Genomic DNA, 21,627 nt, shown 5'->3' with positions numbered 1-21,627 from the left:
AGTGATTATATTCTGTTTAAATATAAAATGCTTTAAAAAAAAGAATGAATGAAAATAGGAAGGGAGAGAAGGAGGGAGGAAGGGAAAGGGGAGGGAAGGGAAGGAAAGCAAAGCAAAGCAAAGCAAAGAAAACAAGGAAGGAATCATTTCCTAGGCTAGATTGATATATTCTCATATCAAGTAGAAAGGGAGAGAAATACAAAACAGAAAATGGAAACTACATAGCAGTAGGTTTTTTTTTTCAGGGGCCTAGAAGCTTTCACAGAACTCAAGGCTTTTAGAAGGTTGATTCACTTCCTTCCATTCTTTCTTCCTGGGTCCATGAAGCCAGTTGATTCACTACCAAGTAATACAATCCTACTCAATTATGAGCATGGGAAAAAAAGGGAAAGGCACCCTAAAAGACAGTTCTCTCTTGACAGAAAGAAGCCAGTAGTCCTCAAAGAACAAATCAACAGAGACGCACACAATGATAAACTTGTTTATTTCTCAGAATTTAGTTTGCTGCTTGATATTCCCTACAGAGAAGAGGCAACCCAACGTCCTGAGGCCCGATTGCAGACCTGTCTGGGCATTGTCCATCAGAGGTCCAAGAGAAACCTCCTAACCTGGGCCAGGTATTTTGGTTTCAAATAGTCACCCAGCTCCTCCTTACTGACCCACACATGATGGCCCTTCTTCCCAGCCTCGAAAAAGTCTCCAGTTAGCAGCAGTGCTTTGAAGAAGAATATTTTGGCCCCGAGGCTGCTGTCTGTCCGCATTGCCTGGGGGAACTTGAACTTGTAGTGGCCACAGGGTGCATTTCCCAGGAACTTGGCTTCCATGTTGTTCTCTGAGAAGGGGGGAACAGAATCGGAAGATGAGGATACACCCACCTGTTTACTATGGCACCCGAAATCACTGGGGGTCTCTGCGAGAGCCACTTCCAGCCTGAGGTAAAAGCAATCCCTGAGAGTGAGAACTAGGGTCATTCCTGAAGACGCTTGTCTCCTCTCAATCCAAAGGTTCCTGGCCCATAGGCTCCAGATTCACTGAGTCCATTCCTCGTGCCAAGCTACTGCTCTCAGACTGAAGTCAGCAATGCAGCCCAAATATCACTACCTGGGAGTCAGAGCACCGAGCTTCTAGACTCAGCCCTGTCACCATCTGTTGATGAAGGACCAAGACACCTGGTATCTGTAAAGCAAAGTTCGTCAGGCTTTTTTTTTTTTTTTAACATCTTTATTGGAGTATAATTGCTTTACAATGGTGTGTTAGTTTCTACTTTACAACAAAATGAATCAGTTATATATATACATATGTTCCCATATCTCTTCCCTCTTGCGTCTCCCTCCCTCCCACCCTCCCTATCCCACCCCTCCAGGCGGTCACGGAGCACCAAGCTGATCTCCCTGTGCTATGCGGCTGCTTCCCACTAGCTATCTACCTTACGTTTGGTAGTGTATATATGTCCATGCCTCTCTCTTGTCAGGCTTTTAAACGCAATGTCATGTGGAAAGTATAAAAAGGACCCAATTTGATTGCTGCAGGGTGAAAACCAAAGGTAAAAGGCAAAGACAGATGGACAAACAACATCTGCAATCTACAACAATGGGTTAATAACCCCAACCCAGCATTTCAAAGGATGGGAAAATGATGGATTAATTACTAAATAGCATTGGGAGAATGGGCTAGCTAAAAGGAAAAACTAAAGCTGGATCCCAACCTCACTCCTCACATTAAAATTGACACCATATAGGTCAAAGATTTAACAGTAAGTTAAAATTTTCATAAATGGTTTGTTCATTCTGGATTGATGGTTTCATAGAGATTTAATATTTTCTGAATTTTTCTGTATTTAAAAATTTTTCACAAAGAAAAAAGAAACCATAAGAGTACCAAAAAAAAAAAAGTGGGATATTTTCTGTATCATTTTTGAGAGGGGAATTCCTAACCAAGACACAAAATTCAAAAATCCAAAACAGAAAAAACATTTATCTACATAAAAATTAAAATCTTTCTGCAAGGAAAAACGAAGCATACAAAAGTCACAGACAAAATGACAAACTAGGAAAAATATTTTCAACACATTCAACAAACGAATATCTTAAGGTATAAGTAGTACTTAGAAATCAATGAGGAAAAAAACAACTCTAAAAGAAAAATGAACCATGCATATGAACAAGAAGTTCACATGAAAATAGTTATCAATGAACTATAAACTCATTAAAAGATGCTCAATCTTATTAATAATTCAAGAAATACAAATTTATTTTCTATTTGATGTGTAAAACACATCATTATTACCGAAGTTCAAAAACTTTGAGCTGCAACATCACTAATAATTAGAGAAATGCAAATCAAAACTACAATGAGGTATCACCTCACACAGGTTAGAATGACCATCATGAAAAAATCTACAAACAATAAATGCTGGAGAGGGTGTGGAGAAAAGGGAAGCCTCTTGCACTGCTGGCGGGAATGTAAATTGATACAGCCACTACGGAAAACAGTATGGAGGTTCCTTAAAAAACTAAAAACAGAATTACCATATGACCCAGCAATCCCACTACTGGGCATATATCCAGAGAAAACCACAATTCCAAAAGACACATGCACCCTGATGTTCATTGCAGCACTATTTATAATAGCCAGGTCATGGAAGCAACCTAAATGTCCACTGACAGGCGAATGGATAAAGAAGATGTGGTACATATATACAATGGAATATTACTCAGCCATTAAAAGGAACGAAATTGGGTCATCTGTAGAGACGTGGATGGACCTAGAGACTGTCATACAGAGTGAAATAAGCCAGAAAGAGAAAAACAAATATCATATATTAACACATATATGTGGAATCTAGAAAAATGGTACAGATGAACCAGTTTGCAAGGCAGAGATAGAGACACAGATGTAGAGAACAGACGTATGGACACTGAGGGGATAAAGGAGGAGTGGGATGTATTGGGAGATTGGGACTGACATATATATACACTAATATGTATAAAATAGACAACTAATGAGAATCTTCTGTGTAGCACAGGGAACTCCACTTCGCTGTACAGCAGAAACTAACACAACATTGTAAAACAACTATACCCCAATAAAAAAAAAAATTAATTAATTAATTTAATTAAAAAAAAAAACTTTGAGCTGTACACTGCTTGTCAAGGATAAGGGAAAACTGGGATCTCTCAAACATACTGTGGGAGTGTAATTAGTACAAGTACTATATTTGGCGAGAGATACCAATTTTAATTATACAAACCCTTTGATTTAGCAACTCTGCTTCTAGAATTCATCCTCCTGGATATAGTTATTTGCCCTTGTGAGCACAGAGGAGTGTACACAGATGTTCACTGCAGCTTTGCTTGTAAAAGCAATACACTGGTTAAACAAACTGCAGTACATACATATATGAAATATTACACTGGCGTTGAAAGTGTAAGATATGTCTTCACCTGCTGATATAGAGATATGCTTAAAAGCTGTGTATAAGAAGAGAAAGGAAGGTATGTAACCATGTATATCCCACTGAGTGGAAAAAAGGAACAGATAAAATATGTATGTGCTTGCAGTTTCTGAAAGGATACACAAAGTGTTCATGGTGATTACCTCTAAGATGGGAAAATTACTTATTACTTCTTATAGTACTACATGTACCAGACACTGTTTGATAGTTTTTCACCATATACAATGAATTGCTTTTCTCAATATTATAAACAATAACAACAGCATCAGCATTAGATGAGGAATTCATGTATGATGTGAAATCACCTACGATACAAAATGTCAGCAGTGGGGATCTGTGGGTGGTGGAATTATACTGGCATGTTTCTTTATACTTTTCTGTATTTTCCACTTAATTCAATGAATACATATTACTTTTCTATAATCTGGGGAAATGGATTAAATGTAATTAAATCAAAAAGAAAAAACACAGTTCATTACAAACATGAGCAAAGAATCTGAACAGGCGGTTCACAGAAGAAGAAATATAAATAGCCATATGAAACATATGAATATATGAAAAGACGATCAATTAGCAATCAGGAAACTGCTAATCCAAAAGAGATCATTTTTTTTACTGACTGGACAGGCAAAAATTTTAGAGAGACTATTTCACATGTTGGTGAGGTCTAGACAAACAGGCACTCCTATACCCCACTCCTGAAAATGTCACATGCTGTGTACATTCTGAAGGACACTTGGGTGGCACCTATCAAAAACGTAAATGTGTGCATCCTTGACCATTAATTCCACCTCTAGGAATTCCATCTTGCAGAACTACTCGGGAAGTGCACCAAAGGGGAGGAAAAGAATAGACTTTGACTGTTTTATATTTATACTTTTATACTGCTTGAGCTTTTCTTTGCCATTTTAATTATTTTATTTACGATTTTAATGAATTTGAAATAAATCAACATATTTTATATGCACCTATAAAATACTAATATATCCTTTCACACTTATTTATGGCAACAGGAATGTTCAAAGAAGGAAAGCATGGTGCCAAGGGGAGCCCCTTTCCACGTGGTGCACAGCAGGTGGAGCTGAGCACCAGTCGTGAACATGAACGACTGACCGAGGGAAGCTAAGCATCTGAGTCCAATGATCCTGGCAAGAAACCCAGCTGCCAACTCTTGTGTGATGGCTAAGGAAACCGAGAACACAGCAAAAGCCCCTCCCATTCCATTCTGTCTTGCTCCCTCTCCTGCAGGCCACACAGGTCACTCTCGGGAAAGGATCAAGGGGGTGCACACTGGCTGCTGACATTTCATTAGCAGGTACTTACGCTGGTGGCAGAGCCAGAAAAGTGGCTGTGCACTTATACAACCAGATCATTTACTTAATAAACATTCAGCAAGTACCTACTATGTGCCAGATACTTTGCTGAGAGTTGGGATGACTGAGAGGGATAGACAGTATCCATATTTTCAAGGGAGTCAGAATTCTGGCTGGGGAAGGACAACGTGTTAATAAACAATTAAACGGCAATGGAATACGTGAAGAGCGTCTTCTCCACTAGGACATAAGCTCCCAGGAAGCATGGGTAGTGTTCTGTTCATCACTGTGACCCCATTGCCTGGAGAGCGTCCAGCAAATGGTAGACAGAGAGTAAATGTTGGCTGCATAAACTGAGTAGGGGCACACACAAGTGCTATGGGAGCCTAGAGGGAGGAGTAGCTCTCTCTACCCAGAAGGTTCCACCACAGAAGGTAGACTGTACTAAGCAGTCAGACTAGGGAGGAGTAAAGCATTCCAGTCAGGGACCAGCAGGTCCCAAAACAGGGACGTATGAAAAACCACATTATTCATGGGATACAAAAGGTTTGCTAGGTTAGAACTTGGAATATACATTAATGAGTGGCAAGACGGAAGACTGATGAGCTCGGGACGAGAGCAAAAAGGATTTGTAGGCCCTGCTTGAAAGTCTGCTTTTATAGGGAATCTTTCGAGAATTTAAGGCAGAGAAGTGACAAGGGATTTGTGTTTTAGAAGGCTCATTCTGGGAGCACTGAAGAGGACAACACAAAAGCAAGGGGGAACTCACTTGGCATCTACCTCAATAGGCCAGTGTAGCAGTTCTCAACCACTGTGATTCCACTCCCCACATAATGTCTGGCAGTGTCGAGAGACATTTTTGGTTGTCACACTAGTGCGAGTGTGGATGGGTTAGTGCTACTGGCATCTAGCAGGTAGAGGCCAGAGATGTTGCTAAACAGCCTACAAGGCACAGAAGCCCCCACAAAGAATTATCCCGCCTCAAATTTCAATAATGCCAAGTATGAGAAAATCTGGACTAGTGAGAAGTGAAAAGCCTCCCAGAAAAGCTGCAGGAATAAAGAGGGGACTATTTAGAACAAACTAGATAGGACTCAAGAACTTATGGATATTGCAATGAGGTCAAGGATAACTCTGAGGTTTCTAGTTGGGTGAATGGGTAAGTGGTGATGCCAATAAGCAAGCCTGCAAGGACAAAAAGAGAAGCAGGCTGAGAGACTGGCAGGAACATCAATTTTGAATGTAATAAATTTTAAAATCTCTGTGGGGGTGAGGGAGAGCACAGGGACGGCATCTGCCAGCCTCTGTCTCCGCAGGATATTTCCACAGGCCCCCAGATGTGTGCTGAATTGGATGCCTGCTCCCCCAGACCGATGCTTTATGTTAAACAAACAAGCCTCTTTCATAGAAAGTCTGGGTGTTTTTCAGTTGGCTGCCTCTGCACTGGGCTCTGGGGTACAGCCTAAATCACAGGTCTGTCAGAGATAACACAGATTGTCAAATACTGAACAAAATGGAGCAAAAGATGATAACCAACCAGGGTATCTTCCTCAAGATGACACCAGATGGCCAAGAAATGAAAAATCTCATTTTCAAAGAGACCCCAAATTCAAAGTCAATTTTAGAAGGCAGTGGGTTACCTAGAAACAGGTTCTGCAAAACTGAGTACTTCTTCAGGATCTGAACTATGAGCTGAGGAGAAAATCAAGTGTGGACAGACCATATTCTAGATGCGACAGAACTAAAGAAATTCCTTATCCTCTAAGTTCTTAGCACAACAATGCTGCTTTAAAAAAAAAAAAAGGAGGGGGGGTAACTGTGCAAAGCAAAAGATTCATACTATGCAGAGGCACAAAAAAAAGAATCCTGAAGAATCCATAAATTATAAGAATCAAAAATGTAGGAAAAGAGAAAAACAGGGACTTCCCTGGCAGCATAGTGGTTAAGAATCTGCCTGCCAATGCAGGGGACACAGGTTCGAGCCCTGGTCCGGGAAGATCCCACACGCCGCAGAGCAACTAAGCCCGTGTGCCACAGCTACTGAGCCCGCGCGCCACAACTACTGAGCACGCGCGCCTAGAGCCCGTGCTCCACAACAAGAGAAGCCACCGCAATGAGAAGCCCGCACACCACAACGAAGAGTAGCCCCCACTCACTGCAACTAGAGAAAGCCCACACACAGCAACGAAGACCCAACATAGCCAAAAAATAAATTAATTAATTTTTTTAAAAAAGAGAGAAAACCAAACAGCTAATCCTGATCATTTTTATGACAAGAAACCATGAAAAATAAATACAGAAGCTTTCAGTGTCGTAAAAACTGAAGCACCTTTTAATGTAAGTATTGATTACCAGAATCCCACTAGAACGAATAGTATCACTGGTGTTGAGTGGAGAGACAGAAATGCCTGAAGGGAAGGCGAGTAGGATCTATTAAGCCAACAGGACCCCTCATAGCTATACCCTATAATGACAAAATATTTTACAATACTGGGCCCCAAAGAAGATCTGGGCCAATTAAACAAAAAAAGAGTACTAGAATCACCTACTCCTATGGAGAATGCAAAACTGTAGAAACCAGAAGGTGAATGTTTTGCACTCTGTTGGGAAGAGAAGTTTTAGTGATCAGAAGCGGAAACTCTCCATCCTTCAGGTATGACAGCAGTTGTTAATTCATTGAGTACAGAAACTATGAAGAAGCCGCTACTAAACAACATCAGGTCCATTCAAATAGGGAGATGGGAGGAAGACAGCATCTACAGCCAAACTCTTGAGCCTCGTAGAGGAGATGATGGCCAGCCAGGATGATCCACTCAGCCAACCCAGCAGCTTTACCAACCTCCCCGGGCTCAGAACGAGTATGACAAGAGTCTTTGTTTAGAAACAAGCCAGTGACTAGACCTCCTACTTTCCCTTTAGAATAAAATGCAGCCACTGTGGATATTATTATTTGGAGAATGAAAACACAGATTTTAGGGGAAAAAAATAAATCAACCCACACAAAGAATGGGAAAAAATATGGAGCCAGATAAAGCAACTACCTTTTACAAGTGAAAGAATTTTTTCTTCTGCCATCAATAAAACCAATGTGTTATTTAAAAAAAAAAAGAAAAGGAAATAGTTTAAAAGAAATAAAATAAAAATAAAATTTAAAAATCTCAGTGCCAGGACTTCGCTGGTGGTCCAGTGGGTAAGACTCCCTGCTCCCAACACAGGGGGCCTGGGTTTGATCCCTGGCCAGGGAGCTAGGTCCCACATGCGTGCTGCAACTAAGAAGTCTGCATGCCGCAACAACTAAGAAGACTTCATGCCACAACTAAAGATCCCGCGTGCCACAACTGAGACCCGGCGCAGCCAAAATAAATAGATATTAAAAAAAAAAAATCTCAGTGGCACAAAGACTCTCACTTGATCTAAGATTTTTTCCTAGCTGAAATTTTATAAATATCAAAGTTTCCATTAACCTTCCAAACTCCTACCCTTAAAGCCAGGCCCACAGTCAGCCTGCAAATCCTCAGGCTGAGTCTGAAGTGTGTCTTGTGGGGTTTAGAGGGAGGCAGAGAACTCACCTGAGAGTGTGGCCAGGGTTCGTTCAGCTGTTCGGCGGAGGGTCTCCCCGGGCTGCCATTCTGCCTGGGGCAGCATCCAAACGTCCTGGTCTCCAAGCTTCTCTCTGACCAACAGAATGAGGTTCCTGTCTAGCTTCCGGTGCAGTGAGGTTCGGTCATTCTTTACATCGGCTTCTGTGAAGAAAAGAGGGGGTCACAGGAGACAAGAGGACTGTGTTCTGCCAGAACCAAGAAGATTAGAGTTGTAGAGTCCTCCTTTAAGGTAGAGCCACAACCTCTGCCCTCAAAGAACTTATAATCAAATTAGAACCCTGACCCGTCTCTCTAACTCTGACCTCTCTCAGGACAGAGTCTCACAATCTTGAGGAAACTAAAATTTAACAAGAAGAAACCAAAAGCTGAACTCCTCCTTTGAAGAGCCAAATACAAAGTACTTTGAGCCTCTGGAAAAGAAGCAATACCCGGACACTACTATTTCATCGGTCTTGACACTGTTACTGACTTAACCAGCCCCTCCTTTCTCTGTTCTTCAGTCTTCATCGTGAAATAAGAATAAAATAACTCAACCCCCTGCTTTGGGAGGGATTTCAGATAAAATACAGGAAACTAGTGGGGAACACTTAATTTACCCCACTCTTAGTCCCAAACTAGGAGTTAAACCCAGATAACATTCCTGAGGCTTAACTGAAACAGATAAGGCTATCCCAATACCCTTACATCCCACTCAAAAATAACACAGACCTTGAAAAATTTATATTAGGGTGGATGTGAGGAACAGGGAAAAGAATTTCTTTTTCTCCCACGTGAAAGAAGTTCTATCATTTGAAATTATTTGTTACTTAAAACACAAGCAGGGGTTAAGCAAGAATCCTTTGTTTGGGAACCAGAATACCCCCCTTTTCTACCTCTAACTGGCCTGAAAAGACCACAAACCTGTTATTCGAGCTCCAGGTTTGAACTGTAGGAATTTCTGCTCCCACATGTCTTCCAAATCCTGCAACAGCAATATATTCTGCTCATCTTCTTCTTCACCATAAAGGTCACTTTTCTTCTTTGCCAGTTTCTGGGCTTCATCCAAAGCACGAAGCTCATGGTCTGAATACAGGCTTCTCTCTATCTCGATCTGGGAAAATTAAAAGAGCAAAAATCTACCCCAAACTGGGAAGATTAAAAGGACAAAAAAACAAAATAAAACAGAGCTACAGTGCACTTGACAGACTCAGAAGTTTACCACCCAACAGACATACAACCAAAACACCACAGAGAAAACAGGGAAAAAAAGATCAGCTGCACTTTGGGCTTGAGTTATATTTACTAAAACATTAGAATGTGTTTGGAGGTCAAGACTGCCACAAAGAACAGCGGACTAGGACAGGCAATGCCTGCCCACTTATCTCCCTCCAGTCAGGCCAGTCTTTGATTAGAATCTCACTCACCATGAACGTTCCTGCTTCAGGGAGTTTACAGGTGCCATTCCTTCTCCCTAGAATGTTTTCCCTCATGCTCTCCTGGGAGATCCCTACTCATCCTTCAGATCTCAATTTAAATATCACTTTTTAAAAAAAATATCACTTTCTTAAGAAAGATATTCTATGACACCTCCCATTAAAATCAAATTAATGTCCCTGTTAAACACTATTACAGTACCCTGTGTTTTCCTTTACAACACTTACCAAAGACTTCAATTCCATCATCATGTGGTTATTTGGTTATTGACTGATGCCCCCTCCACCAAATTGAAGCGCTCTGAGAACCACAGCTATGTCTGTCTCATTCACCATTGCATCCCTAGCACTTAGCAGTGTCTGTACAAAGTGGGTCTTAAATGATTAGCTATAAAGCGATTAATAAAATGTTTGCAGAGTAAATTAATAAGCCAAGTAAAAAGGACAGAAGTGAAGTTTTTATATCTCAGTAGCCAAGACAAAAACATAATATCCTTTAATCACTATGGGGATTTAAGACCCTCATAGCCACTACACCGCTTTTGCCCATGTCTCTTCATTTGCCCTTCACACAAAAGACTTTATCACAAACATCTTACGGATGTGCCCGTTGCCTTTTCCTTACGCTCATCACATAACAAAGACTCTCTCCTCTCTAAACTGTCAACTACCTATGATAAGGGCTGAATCCGTCTTGTTCACCATCGCATACCCAGTATATTGACTGAAAAAGGAGAGCATCTCCAAAGAGTTGCCGACGATAACAGAAAAGATCAATGAAAACGAAGTACCTTTTATTGAACGCGTACTACGTACCACACCAACCCAGTAAGGTAGGCACCATTTTGCAGGTAAGTATACTGAAGCTCAGAGAAGTGAAGTAAATTGCCCAAAGTCACACAAACTAATCGGTGGCGGAATCGGGATCAAACGCAAGTCAGCGTGCCTCTACTGCTTCCCCAACTGCACCGAGAAGCGACGACCCGCACCTCAATCCCACCTGCTGTAGCAGAGCCTCCATCTCTTCCTGCAATGGGGTCAGCGGCTTCGAGACCAGCGGTGGCCGCTGCAGACACAACGCGCCCAGCAAGCGCCATGGAGACGCGCTGCTCGAGGGTGCGGCCGCAAGGGCCAAGCTGCGAGAACCCAGACTACGGGTCCAAGGGCCCTCGAACTGCCGCCAGCCCCTCGCCACCCCTAATACGGTCAGCCTTACGTACCCCGCCATCTGTCAACCTTCCCACAATGTACCGCGGCTACCAGCGAGGTCCTGGGCCAATCCTATATTCCCACAAGGCAGTGCGGGCACAGCATGACGGGAAGAGCTAGGTTCCCCGGAACTAGTAGAACGAACCATTCCAATATAGAGGGGTGGGCGAAGATCTCATGTTAGAAAATTAGGAAAAGGGGGGAGGATTCCCAGTTGCCACTCTCAACGATAGTTATTATGGAGCATTTAAGTGGTAATAAAAATCTTTAATGTACGTTATAAAAAGGAATCAGGTGACTTTTCCTCTGCACCCCCCCACAAGCGCTCGTGGTGCTGGCTCCGCTCCAGCCTCGCCAAGCTCCGCGATCGCCGCGGACGGGAGCTGAGTGGGGTCAACTCAAGTCATGCAGGTTGTAAAAAACGCGGGGTTTTGGCTGTTGCGGTTATGGGCTTGGCCACCGACGACCAGGTAAGAATGATTATCCCCTCCGAGCCTACGGCCACCCGCGGGAATTCGCTCCTGCCCGTGTCCCATGAGACACTTGGACTCCAGTTAGGACTCGGTTAGGCCTGGACCTCACCGAGCTTTCCTTCTCCACAGGGTCGCCGTGGCCGGAGTGCCGGCCCCCACCATCCACACTAGCGCCCAGCAGATGCAAGACGCAGCGGCCAAGCCGGAAGTTGAGAAGGCGAAGGCTCCAGCGCCAGCTCCGAGGCGCAGCAGCTTCAGGTGAGGGCCACTTAGGTCCAGCCCTCGGGAGACTGGCACCACCCTCCAGAGTCAGAGAACCAGTGAATTCCCAAATCTTTGTCACTTGCCATCTGCGGGACCTTATGCAGATTAATCTTTGAGCCACAGCTTTTTCGTCTGAAAGTGGAGATAACGCCGGAAGAGGTTGTGAGGATCAAATGAGATGAGCTTTGGCACAAAATGAATGCTCATGAACATTTGATGAATGAATGAGTGAACGTCGAAGTTGTATAGTAAATATCACTTTTGTTTCCCTCTGGGATCACGTCAGACTAACAGCCTTCCCTGGGTCTCGGACACAAAAGCGGGCGGAGATGGGTGGCTACACTAGGGTGTATGTTATTATGCACTTTTTTGAGTTGGTCTAAGGTCCAGGGTGGTTTCTGTGCTTAGCCCCAGCGACTTGGTAACTTGCTATCCACAGTGCCACTACCTCTTTGTGCTACTTATACTTCACTATATTTAACAAACCTTTTCTAAGAACCTGCTTGGTGCCAGGCACCGTGCTAGGTGCTGGGGATACAAATGCAGAAGATCATTCCTCCCCACAAGTAGTTCACAGTCTACCAGGGAAGACAGACATACAAATGTTTTCACCATAATCTGACCAGTGGTATATTGGAGGTAAGAGATGGTTGCTTTGAAGTATGAAAGAGTGAGTGTCTGACTCCAGAGGAAATCAGGCAAGAGTGCCAAGAAAATAATGTGAAGCTCAGAACTGAATTGAATGGGAGTTCAGCTGGAAAAGATGAAAAGTCGTTTTAGGCAAACTAACAGTCTGTGTAACGCATGCATTGTGAAAGAATGCAGTGTATTCAGGTGTATGTGTGATGGCAGATGAGGCCAGCAGGGTGAGAAGGAATGCGAATGCTGAGGGTCTTATCTGTAACACTGGGGCTTTTACGCAGTCCCCACTGTAGGCAGTGGGGAGCTGCCAAAGGAATTTAAGCCCAGATTCTTTTATAGTCACTCAGCAATGTCAGGCACTGTTCAAGGTGTTGGGTATGCATTGGTGACCAAACACACAAAAGTCCCTGTCCCCGTAGAAGTTAAATTCGAGTGGATAGGGGACAGTATATAGAAAACAAAAAAAACAAATACGACAGATTGTAGGAGTGTGTCCAGTGTTTGAGAGCAGCAGCAAGAAGGCCAACGTGGAGTGATGAGTAAAAACAGGACGTGGGGGCAAGAGGGCAAAGGGGTGTAACAGGCACGCAGGGCTACATCCTGTCGGCCTTGTGGGCCATCGTGAGGACTTCAGCTTATTCTCTGAGTGAAGTGGGAAGTCACTGGAGAATTCTGAACAGACGATTGACATGATCCTGCTTACATCTTAAAGCGTCCCTTTGGCTACTGTGTTGATATTGAACTGTAGGGAAGCGAGGGTGGAAGATGGGAGAAGTCTCCTAAGCAGCCAGAAAACTACTGAAGTAATCTAGGTAAGAAATGATGCTGGCCTGGACCAGAGTAGCAGCTGTGGAGGTAGTATAAATGGTCAGACTGATACATTTAGAAGATGACCAACAGGGTTTGTTAATGTAAGACGTAAGAAAAGGAGAGGACTGAAGGAGCACTCTAAAATTTTTGGCCTAAAGAGCTGGAAAGATAGAGTTGTCATTAAGACAGGGGAGACTGCAGGAGCTTGGATTTGGGTGGTTAAGTTTGAGATGCTTCGTTAACATCCAAGTGGAGATACAATATTGACTATTAGAAATGGAGTTCAGGGCTTCCCTGGTGGCGCAGTGGTTGAGAGTCCGCCTGCCGATGCAGGGGACACAGGTTCATGCCCCAGTCCGGCAGGATCCCACATGCCGCGGAGCGGCTGGGCCCATGAGCCATGGCCGCTGAGCCTGCGTGTCCGGAGCTTGTGCTCCGCAATGGGAGAGGCCACAACAGTGAGAGGCCAACACTGCAAAAAAAAAAAGAAAAAAGAAAGAAATGGAGTTCAGGGGACAGATCTGGGCTAGAGGTATACATTTGGAAGACTCATCATATAGATGATTTTGGGGTTTTTTTTTTTGCCATGAGGCTTATGGGATTTTAGTTCCCCGACCAGGGATCAAACCCAGGGCCCCCTGGCAGTGAGAGCACCGAGTCCTAACCACTGGACCACCAGGGAAGTCCCTAGATGATATTTAAAACCATAAGATACAAGATCATCAAGAGAGAAAGGGTAAACAAAGAGAAGAAGAGGTCCAAGGACAGCACCCTGGAGCCTCTGGCATTTAGAGATTTGGGAGATGAGGAAAAATCAGCAAAAGAAAAAGAAGAAATCTCCAGAGAAGTACTAAGAAAACCTGGAGGGTTTTGTGGTTTTTTTTTTTTTAATGTGGTTGAAGGGCAGAGAGATTAGCTATATCAAATGCTACTGATATGATAGGTCCATAGACTGACAACAGAATTGCTCATTGGACTTAACATTGTGAGTTGGTCGGTGACCTTGACTAGAGCATTTTCAGTGGAGGTATGAGGGGCTAAGGTCTCAGTGGCGTGGGTTCAAGGAGAATAGAAGACAGGAAGAAACAGCAGGTATGGTCATTTCTTTGAGCGGGAATATAGAAATGGGCAGGTGCTAAAGGAGGCTTTAGGATCAAGAGGTTTTTGTTTGTTTTTAGGTTGGGGAAATGACCACATGTTTTGCTGATGGGAATGATGCAGTAGAGAGGGGAAAGAATGAGGATGCCGGACTGCTGTCCTTGAGGGGCTAACACACAAGTGGAGCATCATAACAGGAGAGAAGGCAGAGATTGTGGGCACAGATGTTTGGTAGTGGGAGCTGGAAGAACTTCTGATTGCTTCTATTTCTCTGTGAAGGTCATCAGCGGGCAGTGAGGAAGCAGGAAGGAGTTGGAGGTCTGAGGGGACAAAAGAAGGTACAAAATAGTCATCCAGGACAGTGAAAGGGTAATTGAACTGTGGATGCGCTGTATGATTGCCAGCAATGAGGGCCCACTGGATGTTAGAAGTCATTAAAGTAAAGCAGCGGTTCTCAGCCTGGGGCGGCTGTGCCTCCAAGGGGACTTTTAGCGATGTTTGAAGACATTTTTGGTTGTCACAACTTGAGGAACAATGTCTAGTTGGGTAGAGGCCAGGGATGTTGCTAAATACCCCACAGCGTGCAGGACAGCCCCCCTTCAGAAAATTCTCTTGCCCAAAATGTCAGTAGTACTGAGGTCAAGAAACTGTGATAGAGAGAGAGAGAGACAGTAGGTACTACTGCACTACTGTGTATTTTTCTCTACCCAACTGTGCAGGCTATTTTCAATCCTCGTCAGCCATTTGCAAGAGATGCCGTGTGTGCGGGCCTGGTTTGAGGATGGGTATGAAGAGGCAGCAGAACAGCGGCAGAAAGCTTTGTCTTTCCTGTTTCTGGGCAGCCTCGGGGTGAACCACTTGTTCGTTTGTACATTGGACCTGGGAGGCTTAAAAGCTTGATCTTGTCTGTGCCTTCAGTTAAATGGTTCAAGCTCCAAATCCTTCCTAGTTCAAAAATCTTGCCCTATATAAAAGGCATTATGCTGGTATGTTCAGACTTTAGAAGGCTTAAGTTTTTGACCCACAAGTCAATAGGGGACATTATCCATGGGGAAATGATAATGTTTTAAATATTAATGTCATCTCAGAGCCTCCTCCACATTCCACCTCAGTGTAGGCTGATAAGCTGGCAACCTGCTGAGAGGCTAAATCATCTCTAAGATCAGGCCAAGCAGGAAAGAATACACTTGTAACTCTTGAATACCACTGTGTTACTGTTTTGTTTTTTTTAAATCTCTCTAGGGAAGCCAGTCAGGAGGATAATGCTCAGCTAACAGTGCATTCTCTAAATCAGAACCCGTTGTAGTTCAGGTGGCTGAGGGGATACAAACACTGATCTGATCTGTACGTGTAAGCAGGGTGCAGCAGCAGGTTTGCTCGAGTCTAGAATAAAAAAAAGCGCAGGTGGTGAGCAGAGCTCTGGACCAAGGTAGAGCCCCTCGACCCAAGGCCTGGCTTCCCTTGTTAACCCTGTTCCCCTATTTGTACTCAGTTTCTCCACCTGAAAATGAAGTCCTGACCGAGAGACAGCCAGAGGACAGATCGGACTGAGATAGAGAGGGGTCTTGAACTCAACATGATGTCTAGGCCAGTGTGCTAAACCCTGAGTTCACATTCTGACTCACTTGGGCTACTTCAGAAATGGATTCTCAGGCCCCATCCAGAAGTCTGGGGTGGAATGTAAGCATCAGAATCACGTGATCCTGCTGTTCAGCCAGCATGACAACCGCTGGTCTAGGATAGGGGTTGGCAAGTTGGCCCCTACCTAGATCTGGCCAGTTTCCTGTTTCTTATTGGACAGTAGTCACACCTATTAACTTACTGTTGTCTGTAGCTGTTTTTGCACCACAGTGGCAAAGTTGAGTAGTTGCAACAGAAACTTTACGGCCAGCAAAACCTAAAATATTTACTATCTGGCCCTTTACAGAAAAAGTTTGCTGACCTCTATTCCAGGGATTTTTTTTTTAATAATAATGATTTTTATAAGTATTATTAAGATAATTTTGTCTTTTTTTATTAAGATAATTTTGTCTTATCAATATGATAGGAAAAATCATATTGTTTGTACAAACAAACAATAATATAGTCAAGATATCTGTGGTTGATAAAACAAGAAATAGAGATTCGACTTTATTTTTTTTAATGCAGAAAGAGTAGCTTATAGAGGACTGGAGAGTGATCTGATTACACTAGAAGGAACAGGGGAAGATGGTGAGCATGGATTAAATTCTCTTTCCTCCCAGCAGAAAGTCACTAGCTGTGTCTAGAGTCAGCAACTCAGGAAATGGCTGCTGAAGCACCATGTTCACAGATGTGGCAGCAGCGCCAGAAGGGTTGGGGGCAGTGACCTCAGGAGCAGGTTGAGGCAGAGAGCTGCTGTTTCTTATTATGAGTTTGTCTGTACTGTTAGCTTTTTTTAAACCTTGTAATTTTTTTTTAATTAAAAAAAAAATCAGGACAACTTTACCTAAAATTTTTCTTCTAATTGCAGCATTTACCCTCCAATTCCAGGACAAGAGAGTTCTCTGAGGTGGGCAGGAAAGAAATTTGAGGAGATCCCAATCGCACACATCAAAGCATCGTACAACAAGTAAGCAGGGAAGGGAGCATCTGGTAGGGCTAGAGTGGGCTTCTTTCCCCTTCAGAGGGAGCGGACAAGTCAGGCTGCCACGTTCTGCACGCAGATGCTGATGCAGAGGTTCCCCCAGGCTCCCTCCTGGTTTGGGGAGACCACCTCTCTCTTTATATAGTTTATTCAGATTTCATGAAAATGTGAACTAAGTTAGGCATATCCCATTCATAAGATTTCATTGCTGTCCTTGGGAATTGTATTTCCTGGTTCTGCTCAAGAGTTGGAGAAGAGTATATTTTAGGGCCAGAAAGTCCCTCTGTGAAAGTATTTGTTAAGTGTTAGTACTGGGGATGGGTGATTAATAAATGAGAGAAATTATCTCAGAATATATGATTTACTAACTAAGCAAAATGGAAACCACCAAATAAGGGTCGCTTTAAAGTACTCGCTTTGGGCCACCGTGCACCGACCTCTGCCTTTGTAGGGCTGCACAAGGTTGGAAGACTAGCGTTCTGTGTGGCTTTCAGACAGTGCTGGGTAAGTTCCCAACTGTGTGTTGGCAACAGAAACCTTGCTGACATCAGTAACATCTTTGCACACCAGCCCCCACTTGGAGATGGGATTGGTATTTGGTCAGCAGTCGCCTATGAAGCAATTTAGAGAACAATACAAGAGACTGTTGGTAGTCAGGGCTAGAGGGTGAGCACAGGCGAGGTGCCATAGGATGCATTTCAGCTTTCATCTGGTAAGCTCAGAATGAGAGCCCCTGGATTTTCCTCTCTTCTCAGGTTGCTAAGGACATAGGTAAGCTCTCTTTGTTTGTTTGCTTTTTTAAGGGTCTGTGGCCCACTCTGTAGATTTCTATTGAGGTTGTCTCAGGGACAAGCCATTCTCTTGTCTATTTCTACTCTGTTCAGTGTAGAAAACCCAAGAAGCCGTGGTAGGGAAATGGCAGCCGTAGCCAGGCCAACAGCAGGTGGCCTGAGCCCAGGGCCAGCTCCAGCAGGTCTCCCCATAACCACTCTCTACTTCCCTCTGTGGTGAGTTCTCAGGGAGCTCTTCAGACCAGGAAACTGGGCAGTGATCAAGAGGGAAATGGAAAGCATATCTAAGGATTTCTTGAAGTTATTCTTAGTTTTAATTTAACTTGTTAAAGAGTCCTTATCTTTTAGAGATATATACTGAAATATTTACAGATGAAATGATGGGTCTAAGATTTGCTTCAAAATAATCCATTAGTTAGGGGATAGAGGGGTGTAGAAACAGGGTTTATAGGTGAAACCAAATTGGATATGAGTTAGTAATTGTTGAAGCTGAATGGTGAGTCCATGGGAGTTCAGACATTATTCTATCCACTTTTGTGTATATTTGAAACTTTACCAATGAAAAGTCATTAAAAATTACCTGATGTGAAAATCTAATTTCTTAGGAAAAAAAAAAGAAGAAGCCAGAAAGGACCCTGAATCTAATTAAACACTGGCTACAGGGAAGATACTAGGAGGAAAATATGCCACCTTTCCTCTGGATGACACTTAGCACCCTCAGATTATGGAGCTTCTGTTAGTCAGCTCAGGCCACTATAACAAAATACCACAAACTGGGTGGCTTAAACGGCATTTATTTCTCACAGTTCTGAGGCTGGAAGTCAGAGATCAGTGTGCCAGCAGGATCGGGTTCTAGTGACAGCTCTTCCAAGTTGCAGATGGCTGGCTTCTCGTTGTGTCCTCACATGCTGGAAGAGGCAAGGGAGCTCTCTGGGGTCCCTTTTATAAGGCACTAATCCAGTTTATAAGGGCTTCACCCTCATGACCTAATCATCTCCCAATGGCCCCACCCCCCAATACCTTCACATTAGGGGTTAGAATTTCAACATGAATTTAGGGGGCAGAGCCCAAACCTTCCATGCATAACGGCTCTCTTTAGATTACATGACTTGTCAGTTTTTAATGAGGTTTAGGGGTTGATTCTGACCTTTCCTGGCACCTCCTACAGGATAAGCTCAGACTGAAAGCAGCTAACGGTCTTTTTCTTTCACACTCGGGCTTGTCTGGGCATGGGTTAGCGCTCTCTTACTCCCTTGAAGAGCCATTATATTCTGTACACCTCCCCTCCTTTCCCAGCACACAGATCCAGGTAGTCTCTGCTGCTCACCAGCCCCTTGCCCGCGCTTCCTGTGGCACGGAGGGGTTTCAGAATGCCAAGAAGGGCACAGGCATTGCAGCGCAAACAGCGGGCATAGCTGCCGCGGCGGTAAGTGTGTGTTCTTTCCGGCTCCCTCTGTGCTGGGCTCCACTTTTTGCATGGCTGATCACTGGCAGGAAAATTGTCCTTGAGGCGGCTCTTCAGAAGCAAGAGTATTGGCCAACTCTTATTGGCTACCCTAACATGGGGGGTGGTTTGAAGAGGTGTGTGAAAACGCTTCTCTTTTCTCTTTCTCTCAGCTTCAGTAGAAGTGAAACACTCGGTTCATTCTAGAAGAGGCAGGAGCCAGGTGCTGAAGGCTCAGCAAAGCCTCCTGGATTTAAAGACCAGTGCGGTGGGTGGGGTGTGGTTGTGGTAATGGTCCATCTGGAGAAGGTGTGGCATGTGAGGACTCTCCTGCAGTATCAGAGGGAGCGTGAACTGTTGCAGACCTTTCTAGAAGCAAGGTGGCAGTGAACTGCAGTTGGTGTATTTATTCAGTATCTACTATACGCCAGACACTTTACATTCATTATCTTGAATCCTCAGAATACCCTTGGTATTACCCATGTTTTTAAGAGTCATTTGGGATTCAGAGTGTGTGGCTTGCTCAGAGCCATGCAGCCAGTCCAGTTCTCTGAACTGACCCTGCCAGGTCTGGGACCAGAGCCTGGGCACTGTCTGCTACAACACAGGGCTCACTGCCAAACCGGGAGTATCTCTGGAAGGAAAACCTTGACCTTCAGACAAAGCTCGATGCCCCAAAATACTGATTGCTATGTATCAGTGATCATCAAAACACACTAAATGGCCACCAGTGGGCAGGTTTATACACTTAAAATAAATATGTCAGTGTTAACGGTGGCTTCTGCATGGTGGATTGAGTGACCTGTGTGTTTTCCAGATTTTCTGCAGTAAACTGCCTTTATAAACAAGAAAGAAAATTTTAACTGTAACTAAAGATTAAAATGATAAGATGACACTTTCTAAGAGGGTACTGAGGCTTAGCCTTGGAGTCCAGGGCACCTTATGTTCTGAAATTCTGCCTTTATCCACCTGGGAAAAATCTGAGCAATATTTAGAAGTCTCCACTAGGTGGCAGTGCTGTCCTGGGCGGAAAGAGATCCCAGCTGACTGCTGGTGTCTGTCCTGCACCTCGGCCATCTGCTCTTTGCTTCCTTCCCTGTCTTCTGCCTGTTTACATATGTGGGTGCTTGTTCCATGGAGCTCATAACCCTGTTGCTCCAGGTGGCAGTAGCAAGGGGTTTGGATGTCGCACTTCTCTCTCAGAGCACTAACCACTTGCTGCTCCTCTCCAGAAAGCTACGGGGAAGGGTGTGACCCACGTCCGAGTTGTGGTTAAAGGCCTGGGGCCAGGGCGCTTGGTAAGTGACCTCGCTTCTTCGCAGCCCAGCATGTGTGCTTGCTTCTTCAGTTAGTGAGAGAAACGGGAGTGAGAGCAGAGGAGGGAGAGTGGACCCTGTAGTGGATTCTCCTAACGGCTTGAAGTTTCTTTCCATTGCCTCTAATCTCCTAGGCTTCTCAAAGCAAGCCCTGATCACTTAGTTTCAATTCATCAGACACTTACAGAGTGCCTGCTGTGTGCCAGGCACTGGGAACAGAAAGGTGGCCCCTGGGGGACTGTCACAAATGGGTCCCTCAGTACAGACTAGTGAGTGCAGTGGTAAAGCTTGTGCCCAGGGTGCTGGGAGCCTGTTGGGTGTGATCAGGAAAGCGTCCCCAAAGAGGTGACATCTCTACTGATTTTTTGAGAATGACGAGGGACTAACCAGGTATGCGTATGGGATTGGGGGAGGGGGGATCATTCCAGGCAGAGGAAACTACAAAAGCATAATGCTTAAGATGCGTTGAGATTTACAACAGTCTTTGTTCTTAGACTGTAAAGCACAAGGTGGGATGTGGCAGGTGGGATTGGAGATGTGGGCGACGTTGAGGGCTTGGTGAAGGGGTTGGTAGGGAGAGCTCTGTGAGAGCATCAGGTTGGGACTGTAGATATCAGAGCCAGTGAGCTTTCTCATCCCTACGCTGCGCCCCCCTCACCCCCTACCGGTTCCGAGCCCTGTCTGGACACACTGGGGCATCGTTTCTGGGACTGTGCCATCCTGCTATTCCTTCTCTTTCCAGTCTGCCATCAAGGGACTGACCATGGGGGGCCTGGAAGTGATCTCAATCACAGACAACACCCCCATCCCGCACAACGGCTGCCGCCCCAGGAAGGCTCGGAGGCTGTGAGGGGCAGGAAACCTGCACCTGAACCTGACCTCAAGTCCCACCTCCAGCTGGACGTCATGGAAAGCACACTGTCACAGCTCTCTCCAGGGAGGGCTTGTTAGAGACCCTTCAGACAGTAAGGGAGAGCTCTGCCTCTTTATGGGATGGCCTTTGCTTGTTTCTTCGACTGGAGACCAGTATGCCCAGAAGTGCCTCTCCTGGACAGGAAGGGAGCTACAGGAGCAGCTGTGGCCCAGACACCAACCAGTAAATGCTGCAGCTGCTCTGAAAAAATAAAAATATCTCCACCATCTGTAGTAATTTGTGGGTTTTTTGCTTCCAGCGTTGCAAACAGTAACCCCCCA

The 21,627-nt window shown here is 44.4% G+C and overlaps 3 protein-coding genes across 6 annotated transcripts in view; 1 reads left to right on the top strand and 2 right to left on the bottom strand.

Annotated features, from left to right (window-relative positions):
* Positions 1-465: 465 nt before the first annotated feature.
* Positions 466-11,131, bottom strand: MRPL46 (mitochondrial ribosomal protein L46). Of its 2 annotated transcripts, none has more exons than XM_027083112.1 (4): positions 10,782-11,131; positions 9,270-9,459; positions 8,337-8,510; positions 466-832 (listed from the first exon to the last, which is right to left on the bottom strand). In XM_027083112.1, exons 1-4 carry the CDS (start codon positions 11,007-11,009, stop codon positions 582-584), a joined length of 843 nt encoding a protein of 280 aa, XP_026938913.1. In that variant the 5' UTR covers positions 11,010-11,131; the 3' UTR covers positions 466-581. The 2 variants fall into 2 exon arrangements, with proteins under 2 accessions (XP_026938913.1, XP_026938914.1); XM_027083113.1 differs by having other exon boundaries at positions 468-832; positions 10,771-10,991.
* Positions 11,132-11,250: 119 nt separating this feature from the next.
* MRPS11 (mitochondrial ribosomal protein S11) lies at positions 11,251-21,579 on the top strand. 3 transcript variants are annotated; one of them, XM_027083114.1, is made up of 7 exons: positions 11,269-11,460; positions 11,593-11,721; positions 14,557-14,615; positions 16,789-16,867; positions 18,970-19,099; positions 20,350-20,415; positions 21,176-21,579. In XM_027083114.1, the coding sequence occupies exons 1-7, from the start codon at positions 11,396-11,398 to the stop codon at positions 21,281-21,283; spliced, it is 636 nt and encodes a 211-aa protein (XP_026938915.1). In that variant the 5' UTR covers positions 11,269-11,395; the 3' UTR covers positions 21,284-21,579. The 3 variants fall into 3 exon arrangements, with proteins under 3 accessions (XP_026938917.1, XP_026938915.1, XP_026938916.1); XM_027083116.1 differs by lacking the exon at positions 20,350-20,415 and having other exon boundaries at positions 11,251-11,460; positions 21,176-21,575; XM_027083115.1 differs by lacking the exon at positions 14,557-14,615 and having other exon boundaries at positions 11,274-11,460; positions 16,769-16,867; positions 21,176-21,573.
* DET1 (DET1 partner of COP1 E3 ubiquitin ligase) overlaps positions 14,056-21,627 on the bottom strand; it is a 59,922-nt gene continuing 52,350 nt past the window's right edge. Inside the window, exon 6 of the mRNA XM_027083107.1 lies at positions 14,056-14,597. Coding sequence (XP_026938908.1) covers positions 14,561-14,597 — 37 coding nt within the window. The 3' untranslated portion in view covers positions 14,056-14,560. The remainder of the gene's footprint in view (positions 14,598-21,627) is intronic.

The sequence above is a fragment of the Aethalodelphis obliquidens genome, unplaced genomic scaffold (genome assembly GCF_003676395.1).
Source record: "Aethalodelphis obliquidens isolate GAN/ISIS:26980383/991018 unplaced genomic scaffold, ASM367639v1 scaffold49, whole genome shotgun sequence".
NCBI classification, from domain to species: domain Eukaryota; kingdom Metazoa; phylum Chordata; class Mammalia; order Artiodactyla; family Delphinidae; genus Aethalodelphis; species Aethalodelphis obliquidens.
This window is presented reverse-complemented; position numbering and strand designations above follow the sequence as displayed.

Coding starts and splice junctions, on each gene's coding strand:
- MRPL46 (XM_027083112.1), bottom strand. CDS start 11,009: ATGGCGGGGTACGTAAGGCTGACCGTATTAGGGGTGGCGAGGGGCTGG. Junction 9,460..10,781: donor TGGAGGCTCTGCTACAGCAG/GTGGGATTGAGG, acceptor TAATTTTCCCAG/ATCGAGATAGAGAGAAGCCT. Junction 8,511..9,269: donor ACCTGGAGCTCGAATAACAG/GTTTGTGGTCTT, acceptor TTTTCTTCACAG/AAGCCGATGTAAAGAATGAC.
- MRPS11 (XM_027083114.1), top strand. CDS start 11,396: ATGCAGGTTGTAAAAAACGCGGGGTTTTGGCTGTTGCGGTTATGGGCT. Junction 11,722..14,556: donor CCGAGGCGCAGCAGCTTCAG/GTGAGGGCCACT, acceptor TTCTCTGTGAAG/GTCATCAGCGGGCAGTGAGG. Junction 20,416..21,175: donor GCCTGGGGCCAGGGCGCTTG/GTAAGTGACCTC, acceptor TTCTCTTTCCAG/TCTGCCATCAAGGGACTGAC.